Source organism: Spathaspora passalidarum, assembly GCF_000223485.1.
Source record: "Spathaspora passalidarum NRRL Y-27907 unplaced genomic scaffold SPAPAscaffold_2, whole genome shotgun sequence".
NCBI lineage: Eukaryota > Fungi > Ascomycota > Pichiomycetes > Serinales > Debaryomycetaceae > Spathaspora > Spathaspora passalidarum.
The window spans coordinates 1097434-1113490 of record NW_006767426.1 but is presented as its reverse complement, the minus strand read 5'-3'; the positions used below and the strand labels follow the sequence as shown (position 1 = coordinate 1113490).

General features: G+C 34.4%; 5 protein-coding genes across 5 annotated transcripts; 3 read left to right on the top strand and 2 right to left on the bottom strand. All coding sequences in view use genetic code 12, as the record gives it.

Moving 5' to 3' along the window:
• Nucleotides 1-4502: 4502 nt before the first annotated feature.
• Nucleotides 4503-5354, top strand: MSS11 (Mss11p; the record flags this gene model as incomplete). Its single annotated transcript, XM_007373693.1, has 1 exon — nucleotides 4503-5354. One exon carries the CDS (start codon nucleotides 4901-4903, stop codon nucleotides 5303-5305), a length of 405 nt encoding a protein of 134 aa, XP_007373755.1.
• A 785-nt stretch (nucleotides 5355-6139) lies between these two features.
• SPAPADRAFT_70331 (uncharacterized protein) lies at nucleotides 6140-10363 on the top strand (the record flags this gene model as incomplete). Its single annotated transcript, XM_007373692.1, has 2 exons — nucleotides 6140-6507; nucleotides 6631-10363. 2 exons carry the CDS (start codon nucleotides 6382-6384, stop codon nucleotides 8599-8601), a joined length of 2097 nt encoding a protein of 698 aa, XP_007373754.1.
• Nucleotides 8781-12803, bottom strand: SPAPADRAFT_49234 (chromatin-remodeling ATPase; the record flags this gene model as incomplete). Its single annotated transcript, XM_007373691.1, has 1 exon — nucleotides 8781-12803. The coding sequence occupies one exon, from the start codon at nucleotides 12801-12803 to the stop codon at nucleotides 8781-8783; it is 4023 nt and encodes a 1340-aa protein (XP_007373753.1).
• A 1071-nt stretch (nucleotides 12804-13874) lies between these two features.
• Nucleotides 13875-14369, top strand: SPAPADRAFT_59605 (uncharacterized protein; the record flags this gene model as incomplete). The annotated part of the gene is made up of 1 exon (XM_007373690.1): nucleotides 13875-14369. One exon carries the CDS (start codon nucleotides 13934-13936, stop codon nucleotides 14261-14263), a length of 330 nt encoding a protein of 109 aa, XP_007373752.1.
• Nucleotides 14370-14909: 540 nt separating this feature from the next.
• Nucleotides 14910-15392, bottom strand: SPAPADRAFT_59599 (uncharacterized protein; the record flags this gene model as incomplete). Its single annotated transcript, XM_007373689.1, has 1 exon — nucleotides 14910-15392. The coding sequence occupies one exon, from the start codon at nucleotides 15337-15339 to the stop codon at nucleotides 15112-15114; it is 228 nt and encodes a 75-aa protein (XP_007373751.1).
• Between the last annotated feature and the right edge of the window lie 665 nt (nucleotides 15393-16057).

Sequence of the window (16057 nt, the reverse complement as noted above, 5' to 3'; positions counted from 1 at the left end):
AAACAAAACACGAAGCAAAAGAAATTATTTAGTGACACAATTTACAATGAACCCTGTTGTTGAATATTGCATCCGCGAACGCCGCGATCTCTTGCCAAGATTGATTTCCTGTATTTATCCGGAAAATAATTGTCCGACTGCATATTGGAACAATTTTAGAAAGACAAAGAATCGAAAAAAAATATATTGGCATATTGAGGGGTTTTGTGGTGATGGGAGGAGGGGCTGTTTATTAGCACTAAGCCAGCTTTTGTTAACCAGGAAAAATTTGGATTAGTAACAAAGTCTGGGGGACAGCTTGCGCTAAAATTTTATTGCCTCAGGATCAAAGAAAAATAGTTACAAAATCAACAACGTTAACTCAGAAACGTTAAAATTGAAACAAAAGTTATCAAATTTTTGCAAGACTCAAACCTGGTGTAACAGGGATACACGCTGGCCGCTTGATTGTATAAGATAAGAAGATAAATAATCGAAACGAACCCACCCTTTTGACAGTATTTAAAATAATCCCTTATAACATAATTTCTGATTGTTTTCCCCAGCTATTTCTTTGTTATGAAACTTGCATGACATATAACCCCAAATTGTTTTCTATTGTATCTCAGATACGAACTTTTATCTAGGGATATTTGTTTACATTTTTAAAATCGGTACTGAACAAAGATGTCCCCGAGCTTGCCTGACCAACACATCTAGTTTCTGTTAAAATTAAGGGCGTTTAATTCAAGAAAAATGTAATACTTTTGATTATATTGACCGTTAAATTTGCGCATATGTCAGCATCGGTCTTTGCATTTAGCCGCCAGTGCCTTAAACACCTCGGAGTTGATTGTCTATCTGTAGGTTACTTCTACCTTCCTTGACGGTTAATCCAGAAAGACACAGAGCAAGATACACAAACTGGCTATAGGTAATGGGAACAATGGTTTCTTATTGTTGAACACGCACTCCAACAAGGAAGAAAAAAAATGTCTGACAAAAAGCTTTTAGAAAATAAGGATTAACTTAATTTACCGCCTCTTGTCCCTCGATCCCCACAAAGAAAAAAAAATGCATAAAAAATACCTTCCCATTGTTTACTCCAGAAAAAAGTGTACATAAAAAATAAAAATCTGAAGAATTTATCCCGCACGGATATTTCAAGATTGGAAGTTAGGAACCGTGCGCGCGCATTGATTTATTCCAAGGCTGAAGAACAAAAAAAATGACAAAAAATTTTTTTTGTGTCGGGAATGCAGCAAAGAAAAAAAAAAAGAATCTCTTGTTGGTCTTGTTTATTTTTGATAGAAAGTCAGGGAAGCTCAATCCTAGCGTGGGATTTATGGTGGGGTCAATGGAGAAATTTTTTTGCAAGCGTATAATTAATAATTATAGACTAAAGAGAAATACCACATTAGGGTTCACCTTCTTCATGCAGATCTTAGTCATCACCGAGTTTTTCCTTTTTGTGTAGTAACGAAAATAAAGCAGGAACACTTGCTAAACAAACGAAGAATCTGGCAAAAATTTGCTTACTTGCAAATTAATTAATAATCAAATTTTAATATGTTTGTGTGGTGACAGGAAACGGGAGGAGGGGTAGAGGTTTCTTATCTTTGCTGAGAAAAGTTGCTACATTCCGCAATAATTATGTAATCTTTAGTTCTAAACCGGAATAATTAATAACTAACTTCGGAAATTTATTTCGGAACTTTTTTTAATTTGAGGACAAACGTTTTCTTTAGGGAGGGGGTGGGGAGATTAACTTAGTAGGACACAAAAAATATCCCACACACACTCGAAAAGCCTCCAAAAAATAATCTTGGGTTTATCCTTGAAACAAAAATAATTTTTCAAGATCGAGGGATTTTACCGATGTGGGTGGTGGTGGTGGTGGTGATTTCATGAATGGGGGATCAATTGTTTCGTTGTCAACTGACGAGCGTGTCTGAGAATTCAATTGCTCTTTACCATTATGGAATCTATTGTTATTGCCAAGGTTTATTGCCGAGTATATAGCCGGAATCACGTCACAAAGCCAAGTATACGAACTTTAGAATCAAGAGGAGAATTACGGTTCGACCTTAGGAGGGGCTAGTACAATGGGGTCTTAGTAAATGATGACTAATTGTTAAACTATTCTTGGAGTAGCGGTGTAAGGTTAGAGTTGTAAGAACTGAAGTTTTCAACGTGTTTAACTGACTAAATCATATCAGTTAATGTTATCCCATGCTCATTGCCTTACTACGTTTCATCCAATTGGATAAATTTACACTAATAATCATTCTTTCGTAGGGGTCCTTTCATTTCCAAGATTTCTTCAGCTTTTCTTGCCCCGATACCCAATCGTTCAAGACACGCGTTCTTTGCTATGAACGGAAGATCGGAATCTTTGTTGTTTATACTGTCCTTCGAGAAGCACTGGTTATTAATTGAAGAGCTATTTGCGGTTGGTGCTAATCATGCTCAAATGATTCTTTAATATCATACTACTTTCTGTATTGTACTTCAACTGGTACCCAACACTTGGCTTGCGCAGATATATTCCTGAAACAGATAGAAGAAGAACAAGAGTTTAGACACTGATACCGGAGAATTAGAATAACAGTTGTATTTGGTGATGATTGAACAAAGTAGAAAATGTGTTTCGAAATATGAGTTCAAAGTAGGTTTCGGTATTTCGTTTAAATCGTTGTAAACAAGGAAGACGACTGCAACTTTAGAACTCAGCCCCTTCGTTTTTGGCATGGAAAGAGACGAGTATTACTTTAAGTGGTTCAAACATCTTGTCGAGGTTGACTATACAACTATTCAATTGCTCTGTTGTGAGGCTCTCTTTTATATGTTTTGAGGTAATCACATGCTAATTTTCTCAGATGATATTCCCCTCGATATTTAAGGAAAGAGTGGAGACAAATAACGTGGGGCACCGAGATAAACTGTCGAGGATTTACAACTACTAATAGATGAAATTATGTTGTTGTAGAAAACAGAGGTCCTGATATATTTTGAATAATCGAATGATTTAGCAACTAAAGTTCTTGTTTCAAACGAGATCGTGTCATTTTAGTCCAGAGATTTGGGTTTGCCAATGACAACAGATTTATAGATTTCTCTTGTGCGGCATTTATGATGGGATTCTATTGGATGTTTCTATGGTATCGGCTGGAATTATTCTAGACCATGTGATGGTCTATGAGCCCAGGCCTATTAATACATTACATTTGTTTATTGTAGGTACCTCGCTTAGATCAATGTTTAGCTTTTATAAAACACATCTTGCATGATATAAGCGATCAAAAAAAATGATACCTCAAACATGTTACCTACAAATCTGTTACTTACTAAATATAATTATTTGCAGATATGCCAACCACCACCCTGTTCTCGATTGACGATTTCGATATTTCCCTTTTTTCTTTTTCTGTTTTTTTATTTTTTTTTTTGTACGATTTTTCTTTTTTCTTATGACCATCGAACGAAAAGTGATAAACACTCGTGCATAAAGTTACCATTAGAGGGGATAATTCGACCATATAGACAGTATAGACATTTTGCTATATATTGGAAAGCGTAACAACATCAGACTTTTTCATATTGTTTATTGTAAACCAACCAATATTAGTTTTGTTACATGTTCACGACCAAACAAGACAATTTAGACACCAATATTAATACTGACTTTAACGATATAGCTATCAATAATCTATTTGATAGTATTACCCCATCAGCGCCTAGTTCGAATAATTCCAACCAAATAATGTCTAACCCTAGTCCTAATATGAATACAGGCAGTAATACAAATGCTACAAATACACCAATGTTAAACTCAGATGTATTGCCTAATACAGTCAGTGATTTATTAGCAAAAGACCCTCGACAATTACTATTTGCACATTTATATAATTACCTTAGAAGTAATGGTATGCATGAATCAGCTCAGGCATTATTGACTGAATCTACCCTAGTTCCTCACAATATTAAGAATTTATCTTCAGTTCCCATGGAGCAAATTGTACCTTTAATGTCATTAAGTTCGTCTACGGGGACTGGTGAAGATGATTCCTTTTTATATGAGTGGTGGTGTTTATTGTGGTCCTTACAAGCGTCAATAAATCCAAATTTAAATCAACTTAAGAATCCTACCCCACAACAGTTTCAGCAGCCGAATTTACAACGAGGTGGTGGCTTTGCATTGCCGCAACAAGTAGGTATGCAACAACAGCACCAACAACCTCAACATCAGCAGATGTTATTACAGCAAAGATTAATGATACAGCAGCAACAACAAGCTGCTGCTGCTGCTGCTGCTGCTGCCGGTTCTACTCCTGGTTCTCGACATCAATCTGTTAGTCATAATCCTATGGTTCCTCGAACAAATCCAGTCGCGAATGCTACACCTAATAAAATGGGTCCACCAACAAGTGGAAAATCTTCTCCTAATTTGGGAAATGTTCATCAACACCCTCAATTGCGTTTGCAACAATTGAAGGCTCAATTCCAACAGCAGCAACAGCAACAACAACAACAACAACTTCAAAGGCCTCAACAGCAGTTCCAACAGCAATTGCAATCCCCATTGATGTCTAATGGCCAACAGCAAAAATTACATGTACAATCACAGCCACAACTGCAAAGTCATTCTGGATCTCCTGCTGAGATGGTGAATAAGTTTAGTAACCAAGGGATTAACGATTACCAATTGAACTTATTACAAATGGAGAACCAAAACAATTTACAGCGATCGCAATATTTACTTAAGCAGCAGCAACAGCAGCAGCAACAGCAACAACAACAACAGCAGCAGCAACAACAACAAAAGCAAGGGGGTGCAGTACCCGCAGGTGCTCAGTTTGCGCAAGCCCAAGCTAATGCTGCAGCTGCTCAAAGAAGAGCTTCAGTTGATCCAAATCCTATGATGATGTCACAACAAAGACAACAAGCTATGTTTCAAAATATGCAACAACAACATATTCAGCAGCAGCAACAACAACAACAACAACAGGCTCAAGTAGGAGCAAGATTATTGGATGATGCCCTTTTGGAAGGAGTATTTGATTTCAACAAAGATGAACCAATTAATCCTGCTCAACAACAATACAATACAACAATTCAATTGCAGCAAGAAAGAATTAAATTTATACAACTGCAACAAAATCAACATCAGCAACAACAACAGCCACAGCAAATGCAATCTCAACCACAACAAGGTTCCCAGGGAATCCCACCTGACAATTTTGACATAAAAGAAGAGAGTACCAACGATTATATAATCGGTACCGATTGGTTGAGCTCTATGGGATCGGGACCGGGATTTGTTTGATTAACTGTTTTTTATATTTATTTGTATTTATTATGCTAATTGTATTATTACTTTAGTTAACACTATTATTGTAAATTATATATTGGTGCACCTGATGAAAAATTACTTAGTTCTTGACCAAAAACTTGTAAATTTTAAATAAAAATTTTATAGGGCATAATTTCTTAAATATAATGGAGGTTGATTAAAGGTAGGAAATAAACATTTTAGATAACTTCGTATCACTGATGGGTACAACCCATGCAGTGGAAGTAATCACACGGTTTGATATTTTTGCAGCAACTTTGTGACTCAAAAATACACTTTAGAGCGACATCGGAAACGATACAATTTCATAACACCAAATTTGCAACAGTTACATCATCCAATAGGAACTGAAACAAATATAACCTTAAACTAGCAACCTCTTCTACTATTAGGTGGGTATCTCCACCAAAATATTTGGGTAATTGTTTACGAAATAAAGCGCGCACCTGTGGCAGGGCTAAAACCGTATTCCTCGGTATAAAAAAGTTGTTAACATTGAGCGGTTACTGTTACTCCGCTTCAACAGGCTAAAAAAAAATATAAAATTTATCCGCAAAAAGACAAGGAGATGCTTCTCTGAATACAAACTTCTATGAAAATGGTCCCATTGTGTACTCAGGTGCAAAATAAGTCATATGACAATCTATCAAATAACTATTTCTAGGTAAATCTCACTAAATTACGTTGCAAAGTACAAAATATCTGGGGGAGCCATTTATATCTAAATCAGGAAAATCTCAAGAAAAAAAAAAATACTGTTGTAAAACAATAAACAGTACAAGAAAAATATAATCTCTTTTGTTTACCATTCCCAGATAACAACTTTTCCTGCTGATTCAAGAGGATTTACCAGATAGACCTAACAATCAATCAATCAAGGTGCTGCACTACCGTTCCTTCACTCATTAACGCCACCTAGCAGTGCAAATTTCTGAAGGCAAAGTCTTTTTGTGCCTTTTGTAAAATACTTGCTGTAAAAACTACATATTCAGATTATACTAATCTAAACTCAGCACTTCCCCTTATCATATGAATCACCATAATCAAATATGAACTTTGATAGATTTAATCCACTATCGAACTTCTTTTCCCACAATGAGGATAATCTGGCAGCACCTCCAGAACTAGGTGATTGGGGGATTGATGACTCAGTACTTCTGCCTAGTGTTTCCAATGTCCCTTCCACAACAATGTCTCATGAATACTACAACCAGCATCCCCCACATCCGAACTTTATAAAAGATCGACGGCCAAGTGTATTGTCTCTGCTGCTGCTGTGGACTTATGCGCAACATCAGAATAATCACCAACAGCATCAACATTATCAACAACTCCAACAACAAGACCTGGAAAACCAGCCTCATAATTTTACTTATTATTATCACAAATATTGTAACCAAGTTATTCCACCAACCACAGAGAATTTCATCAAGTTTATCAAGAAATATTTATCCATGGAAAGTAAACTGGATAAATTCTGGGAGAAATTTAAATATAATCTTATTTTATCTAACTTATTAGAAGATACTATGATATTATCCAAAAATGAGCAAAGTTTGTCAATATTGAATAAATCTATAGAGCATGAACTGAAACACGCGAGAGCTAGTCCTTTTGTTTATGTGTTAAATTCAGATGGTACCAACTTGGTTATCCTTGAAAAACACTATAACTTGAAGTATAATCAGATGTATAATGACTCGAAGCTTATTTTACTAATCATTAATTTAATTATTTATCTATTAAAACAAAGGAAAACCAATGAACATACAAATCAATCCAATCAGTTGAAGTTTTTCAAGATAATTCTTATAATTTCAACCAAACTAATCAAAGTTAAGAAGTTCAGGACATTGGTACAAACTAGTCAAATCCTAAATTTATTGAATGAATTTCTAATGTCAAATTATATTGTTAATAAGAAGATAATCTTACAAATGATAAGATTAAAAGAATTGCATACATATAACTTTTTACCGGGGCAAGGTGACAACGTGTCATATAAATCGCATCTACACTCACACCTACTAAGTTCACTTTCATTTTTAAACCTAAATCTTAAATCTTCAATTATGGACTTGCTACCTGTTCTAAATGGTGACTTGTTACAGCAATATTGTAACATTAATTCCATTGATTTGGAAATATTGACCCAGGAATATACACCGGATGATAACCAAGATGAATATATTAATGAAATTATATTCAATATTACTAAATTTAATCAATTAAGAAGATTATTTATTTGTCAATTATTAGCAATTAACCAAACTCCGGTCAGGTATAACTTTTTCATATACAAACTCATGGATCAGTTCAATTTAGATTCGCGTGAGGTCCAAATTAGTGATTACAATAGGTTGAACTTGATTAAACGAGTTATGACAAACCATAATCAAACAAGTTCTAATATTGCCTCTTTATTTGGAAAATTTGAAGTAACAACTAGGAAATCGGCAAGCCATGAAAATGAAGATATCTTAAAAATAAAACAACCACAACATTCCATACAGAACCTCCAAAGTTTAATCTCAAAATTATCCACCTTAACTACAAATCTAAAATTCTTTGATAAATATAACCAGTCAGATAATGAATCACAGGAGAAACTAATCATGTTTGAACAGTTTGAAAATGATTTAAAAACTATCAATCACTTATATTCCACCATTGCTGATGATTTAAACAAGACTACCGAGTCTTACAATCCTATATCTCCCTCCTTATCTTCAAATTCGTCAGAAACATTTAATTTAAAGTCATTCAGAACATCATCATCCCGAAGTAGATATAGTACTATAATTGATGAAAAGTTAAGTCCAGCTCCACTCGAAACCAAGAAAAGATCTTCAGCAGGATTGCAATTAGGATTAGTCACAGTGGTGGAAGAGCCTCATCTATCTAATAAACAAGTAATACCTGTATCGCCTGAAACCAATTTGTACGATGATGATGATGATGATGATAATGTGAATATTGAAAGATATCATCAAGTTACATTGGACCAATTATCAAGTGTTAAGAGAACTGGTGCGTTCACGAAAGCCATCCTGTTTCCACAAAATAGGTATTCTTTGAATTCCGTTAAGTCAAATGTTTCTGGCTTAACTGAATTAATAACAACCCAGAACACTAGTCCAATTGACGGGGATGAAGATGATGGTCTGCTATCTAAGGACGCATTACGATTGAAGTTAGAAGAAAGTTTTAATCGGATTTATAATTTAGAAACTGAAAATAAGTTGTTAAAGAATGCACCTCATGATTGATTCAATTCAAGGATAATGTTAGATCTCTTGAAGTATTCAACCTTGTTCTTTGTTCACTTGTACTGAAAGCTGGAGGATTTGTTAGCAATAATTAATAATTAATAACATATTTAATAGAAGAGAATGTCATTACTCAGTAATTATATTGTACACTGTTCATTCTGTAATATATAAATTACTTATGGTGCAGGAGTAACATTTCCTGAAAATTCACCTTCACCTTCATGATATAATTCTTGAAGTTTTTTACTTGATAATGCATCGTCAGCACTAACTCTATATTTCTTTTTACCATTTGCACTTTCTGGTTCTGGGGTTGATGTAGTTGAAGTCTTTCCGCTCAGAACATCACTTGGAGAATCACCCAATAACAAGAACGCAACATCCTTCTTCTTATTAATATGTTCTTCTTTCTTGGTGATTGTAGCTTTACCTTCCATGACCACTTGTTGAACTTGTTCCTTTTGTTTAGCTCTATCTCTCATTCTCTCTTCAATTGTTCCTCGGGTTAAAAGTCTGTATACTGTGACTTGTTTAGTTTGTCCCAATCTATGAGCACGATCCATGGCTTGAGAATCAATGGTTGGATTCCAATCAGAATCATAAAAGATAACAGTGTCAGCAGCAGTTAAGTTAATACCTAATCCACCAGCTCTTGTAGACAACAAAAATATAAATAATTCCGGCTTGGTTTGCCAATCATGAACTAAATCTCTTCTATCATCTAACTTAGAAGAACCATCCAATCTAATATATTTATGTTGCCTATAAGTCAAATATTCTTCCATTAAATCCATCATTCTTGTCATTTGGAAGTAAATTAGAACACGATGGCCCTCTTGTTTTAATTCAACTAACAATTCGTCAAGTTTAGCCAATTTACCTGATTCAGTGATAAATCTATTCATGGATGGCATACGAATGTTCGAATAATCAATCTTCTTGTTGACTGGAGAGGGTAACATGTTCGATTTAGGATATGATTCAAGTGGAGTATTTTCGGTCATTAATTGATATTCTTGTGATAATGGTAATGGTAAAAGACTAGATCTAATCTTAGGGTTGAATAAAACATCTTGGGTTTTATAATAGAAGTTTCTCGATGAACATACACTTGTGATTGGTGGTGCTGAAGCTAATGGTTCCGCAGCTGGAGAAATAACATTTATAAACATATCTTCATAAACATGATCTTGGATTGAGTATAATTTGGAAAGAATGGATGAGTTAGTGATATTGGAAAACTTGTTTTCGTATTGAGTAATCAACAATTTCTTGTTGTTAGGGACAAATTCACCCTCATAAAGATAGTTGAATCGACTCACCTTGGAATAATTAATATCAGTATATTCCTGTAAATCAATTGCTCGCTCAACTATGTGCCTTCTAGTATATGTGTTTAGTTCTTGAGGAGAAACATCGATTGACTTCAACCAGCCAAACTGTTGATTATCCTTCACATGCTCAGGTTTATAAATATTAAACATTTCATAAATTGAATCCTTAGAGTCAGTCTTTTCGTTGGGTGTTAACAATTCATCATATATCAATTTTGGCAAGTTATAACTAACAACATTTTCGGTTGTATAACTCATTTCTAATTCATTTGTTTCTCTCAAGAAACTACTAGTCTCAGCAAATTTTCCAAAAGAAAATGGAGATTTAACATCTGCTCTTTCAAATAAATCGGGATGGTTACAAACTTTTCTAAACTGCATAACCAAATTGATTAAACTTGTAGCATCATCAGAAGACAGGGAATTCAAAGAAGAAGAATCTAATAAATCCATGATCGAAATTTGAGATCTTAACATTTGATAATACTTTTGTTGACGATTGGTCAAATCACAGATGATATCAATTTCCTTCTTATCACCCAATTCACTTTGAACATTCTTCTTAATTCTTCTCAACATGAATGGCTTCAAAATAACATGTAAACGTCTCAATTGTTGCTCATCCAAACTGGTATTTGATTGTGCATGACTTTCAATATCTTTGGAAAACCAGTCACTGAATTCATCATGAGAATCAAATAATGAAGGCATGATAAAATGAAGCAAGGCCCACAATTCTTGCATAGAATTTTGAATTGGAGTACCTGTCAACAACAATCTATTACGACATGAAAATGACAACAAGGATTTCCATCTTGAAGACTGTGATGACTTAATAGCTTGCGCTTCATCTAAAATCATATATTGCCACTTCATTTTTTGAAAATAAGCTGCATCAGCAACAACTAATTGATATGAAGTAACCAACACATGGAATGGGGAATCTTTGGTATATCTTAAACTTTTTCTGTCCCAAAATTTACGTAAAATCTTTCTATCTTTTGCATTCCCCCAATAAGGTAACACTTTGAAATTAGGAACAAATCTACTAATTTCTTGTTGCCAATTGTGTAATGTTGATGCGGGAGTAACAACAAGGAATGGACCCCAGATGTTATGAGTTTCAGCTAAATATGACAATACGGAAATACTTTGAACAGTTTTACCTAACCCCATTTCATCAGCCAAGATCCCATTAATACCTTGTTCATACAAATTAGCCAACCAATTCAATCCCTTGATTTGATATTCTTTTAATGTGCATGTTAACATCTTTGGCTGTGGGATAGTAATATCACCAAGTAATGTAGGATTTTGGAAATTCATTTCTTCACCGTTTGTATCAGGATTCTTTAATGGTTCATCGTTAAATTCTTTTGCTCTTGATTGTGCCAATTCCAATGCATTTTGGGCATTTTGGGCAGCAGCACGATGTAATGCATCATCATCTTCATTTTCAAAATCAAGAGTGTTGATATCATGAGATTTACTTTCAATATCAGTGTACTTATCCAAGTGAGACTTATCATGTTTAACCAAGTTTGGATCAGAATCACTACCTTCAATTTCATCAGTTTTAATCTTCTTACCAATAAAATGGGAGTATAATTCAGTTTGAGTAATCAAGAAATTCAATTTACGTGATTGACGTTTAGCTTCACGTTCTTCTTCTTCACGTTTGGCTTTATCCAACAATTCCTTCTCGTATTTCTTTCTTAATTCACGTTCTATTCTTTCATTACGTTTCCAGAAATTAAACATTTCTCTCATTGCTCTTCTTGCCTTTGTAGTCAAATCCTTTTGATTCTTGTTATTTTTCAATTGCCAACGTTTGGCTTCTCTAGCAGCCAAGATAGAAGTCTTTTTCAAGTTAATCAATTTAGCTTGAGTAGATTGTTGCATCAATCTACTAACCTTTGGACCATCTTTACGTGACATATCTTTCCAAATTGCAATACAAGTATTATCATATTGTCTAAGGAATGCCTTGTATTCTTTGGAATTAACATTAACTGGTTCAGGCTTCTTAACCGAAAGCTTGATTTTCAATTTACCATCTTGTTCTAACTTCACCTTCTTATGATGATCTTCTTCCTCCTCTGTTTGTTCTTCTACGGGCAACTTTCTCTTTGGTTTAGGACGTGTACTTCTTCTAACAGCAACATTGTCACCAAGTTTTGGTTTAATCAATACCGGACCAGATGATCCGTTTGGAGATGCAGCAGTAGTAGAAGAAGATGCTACTCGTCTCTTCTTCTTCAGTTCAACCTTGTGAACTTCTCTGGTGGAACCCCATTTAAATTCTTTACCTCTAGTAGTATTATGATGCAAAGGTTTTGAATAATCTATAAGTTGTAATTCTTTACTCTTGTTAGTGTCACTAATCTTGTTATTTCTAGATGAAATATCTTCAGCAATAACACGATCAATATAATTTGAGGTGAATTTATTAGTGTTGATAATAAAGTTGTTCAATTTAATTTCATCAAATTTTAACAATTTCAAGTTGTGACTTAACTGTTGGTACTGGTCTAATTGGTTAAGGATATTGAAGTTTGATTCAAATTTGGTTTTATATGCAACATCGTAAGTGTCATTGTTGTTATAGTTATGGGTGGATATTATATCACTAACAATTGAATCCTCTCTAGAAAGATGTTGTCCATGGCCATTTTCAGTACCAGTACTGGCAGCACTGACAGGAACCAAATTGGCAACAGTTGAGGATGGATTAGGGACAGTATTATTCCCCTGTAGCAATGATGTGGTTGGTATGGGAGTTTGATCGGTAGTCACATGTAAGGGTGATTGAGTTGTTGGTGTTGGTACAGTACTATCATTGGATAGCATAGACGAGATATTCATTCTGATCTATCTATTACTATTTGATTGATTGATTGATTGTAGTACTAGAAGAGAGAGTTACTGCTGGGGTGTAGTAAAAAAAAATTTTTAGTTGAGAGTAAAGACAAACAAACTTGTTTAGTTTGAAGTGTGAGGGCGTAACATAGTTGAGAGTGGAAATATGGTTTTTGTTTCGTCCAGTGAGTGTCACCATTTAACTATGGTTCTGCTTCCAAACTGTTGTTTTTCGCACTCTCTAAAAAAAGAAAAAAAAAAAAATAAAAAAATCTTTGAAAAATCAAGCAAGTCAAAAACTGACTGTCGGAAAGTTTTAATGGTAGTTTTAAATAGTGTTTTTATATAAAATCGAATATAAAACATGTAGCTCACTTATAAGAAACTAACCAGTACTTTCACAAAAAAAGTTAGTGTAAATTTCAAAGAACACCCCACTTTCTTTGTTGCTTATTGCTGTTGACTTGAACAAACATGCAATTTAATTCTTTTCTAACCAATGGGTTTTTAGCTTAGCTCGCTCTTTACCACAAAAAAGTTTTTTTTGTCTTAGTTATTTTAAATTGTGCGCGTGCCATCCAACAAGCAAAAAAGGAAAAAAAAGGAAAAAAAAAAGGGAAAATTCAGCTAACATTCTTTGGCTTAAGTAAAATTTCACGATGAATGAGGGGACAACGAATGATTTATACACATGTAACTTTAAAAATGGCATGTTCAGCAATTACGGTTAAAGCTTTTCCCTGTTGTCTGCTAGAATATACTCTTTGATTACATAGATGCAGTTGTAGACATGTTCGTTTACTCAACGACACGGCATGACCGGAAAGTAGATATATCCTTCAATCAACAGACTCTCATCTAGTATTTATTAATCTACACCCACATAATCTAATTTTACAATAGCCAATAATTCCCTCTTATAACTTGTACTCTATAGCATTGATATTTTATTCTTCAGTTCACTAACTTCCCTATCTAATGTTGCAGTAGACTATTTCTAATCCCGCATTTATATCCGAAAAAAACGAAAAACCCGAAAAAGGTAAAAACTAAAAACTTTTACTTGCTTTCTTATTCCAAGAGTTGTTTACAATTGTCTCTCACTCAAGTCAAGAACTAAAAATCGTCAATTCAAAATGGGTATGGATCATCCTGCATTTACTTTAGCCGGTCTTACTGCCATTGGTGGTATCATGGGTTACGCTCGTAAAGGTTCAGTTCCTTCCTTGGTTGCTGGTATTACATTTTCTGCTCTTTACGGAACTGCTGGTTATTTATTAAAGCAAAATGCTGATTACGGTTTGGAATTAGCTTTGGGTACTAGTGCCGTTCTTTTAGTTGCTGGATTAGCTAGATCCATTCCAACTTCTTTCAAGAAGCCCCTTCCTGTTGTGTTGGTAGCTTTAGGTGGTGCTTCTACTGCTTATTATGCTAAGAGATATAACGATTTCTATTCTGTGGTTTAAAAAACTTTATGTTTGTTTTACGATCTAACTAATTGAATTACGTTTCACCCTGTATATATATACCAATTGCTATATGTGTGTACTAGTAAACACCGCGTGGGCTGTGAATTGATGTAAATATATGCTCTCTCTCTCTCTCTTTTCTTCCTACAACGTGTGCCACAGCCACCCACATCGTGGGCTCTCATCGTTTCTGGTAATTCAAAAATTTCTTAAACCCACAATTGTCATACATGACCCAATAATCTATCCTAGCAATTCCACTTTGCTAGTAATTACCAAGGGGTAAAATAGAATAGACTAGGGTAAATAGGGACAACCGAGTAGACATGAGGGGATGAACTTCGTACTTCCGCGTGATTATTTACACGTGATGAATTACCGGAAAGAAAAAAAACCACCCTTTGATCCGAGTGATATTTGTTGTTAATTAGATGAGAACGAGATTACTAATTACTGATAAGAAGAACCAGTTGATCTGTAAAAGATTCATCGACATTGTTGATTTGCAAATACATTGCTCTCCGACTTGTGAAAAATTTTCTAAATATCCACACTGGTACTTGCTTACAAATCTCATTTCGTTCTCAACCTCTCATTTCGGAAGTGTTTCCAAAGTTTTATTTGAATTTACGCAAAAAAAAATCTAAAATTTACCATGTGTATTTTTTTTATAAAAGTATCGCTAAATAATATAACAAAAACGAAGTAAAATGGATATCATCAAATTTAAAAACCCTAAACATAAACCAAAAACCAAATCTAAAACCAAAAACCAAAAAGAATCATGTCATTAAATGAATGGAATACTCCTATTCATATGCACAGATGTATGTTCTATAATAATCCTAGTTCAAGTTAATAGTTGGTAAATCCTTAGCGGCAATTAATTCATCATCGTATTGGTCATCTTCAAATGCAGCAACTGGGGTAAGCTTGTCGGTACCCATAGTTGGTTTAGCCCACTTACTCTTATGAGCCTTTAAGTTTGGGGAAGAGACTGGTGAAACATTTTCAATAATAAATGGTTCGGAAACTTCAGTAGATAAAGTTAAAAATTGAGTGGATTGAGACATTTTATTTATTTGTAGATAATTGAGGTAAGGAATGAAGATTATAAAAAAGAGTTAAAATGGTTCTGAAGAAAGCAAGTAAACTGGGAAACCTGCACCTCTTTATATAGTGCAAATTTTTTTGGCAAAGTTAGTCATAAATGTTTAATAAGCGCCAATTATCCGATGAACCAAAAATATTATTATTTGATTCCACCCTGGAAGTTAATGTCCGTTCACAAAATGTATTGTTTTAACCGTTGTAAATCATCCAACTTTATTTTTGGCGGGGACTCCGAAAGTGCACATCCATACCGCAATATTAAAATTCGGAGATAAAGCCGAGGGGAAAGAATAAATAATAAATAATATCACTAAAAAAATAATGATGATGTCAATGTTTTTGCGAAACAATCGAATTTCAATGTTTGCACTTGCCTTTTTACCTTCTCATTTGGGATGGCAAACCCCGACATGTGAATTTTAGTAATCATGTGCAAATACCATCCACGTTTGCCCCCCTAGCCATATCAACAAAATCACCAAATCAATCCAGGTTTGACAGCAACTAGCCCATGCAACCTGTCTAAATTTGCTCATATTTTTTTTCTAGTATTTTTCCCTTGTGCCAAAGTTGCAGGGTTCATATGGTCATGTTTTGTTCGGTGATGTACTTCCGACAATCAAAAATTTCATTATGCTTACAAAAAAATTTTTTTTCATCTCCTAATCTAACGAATAA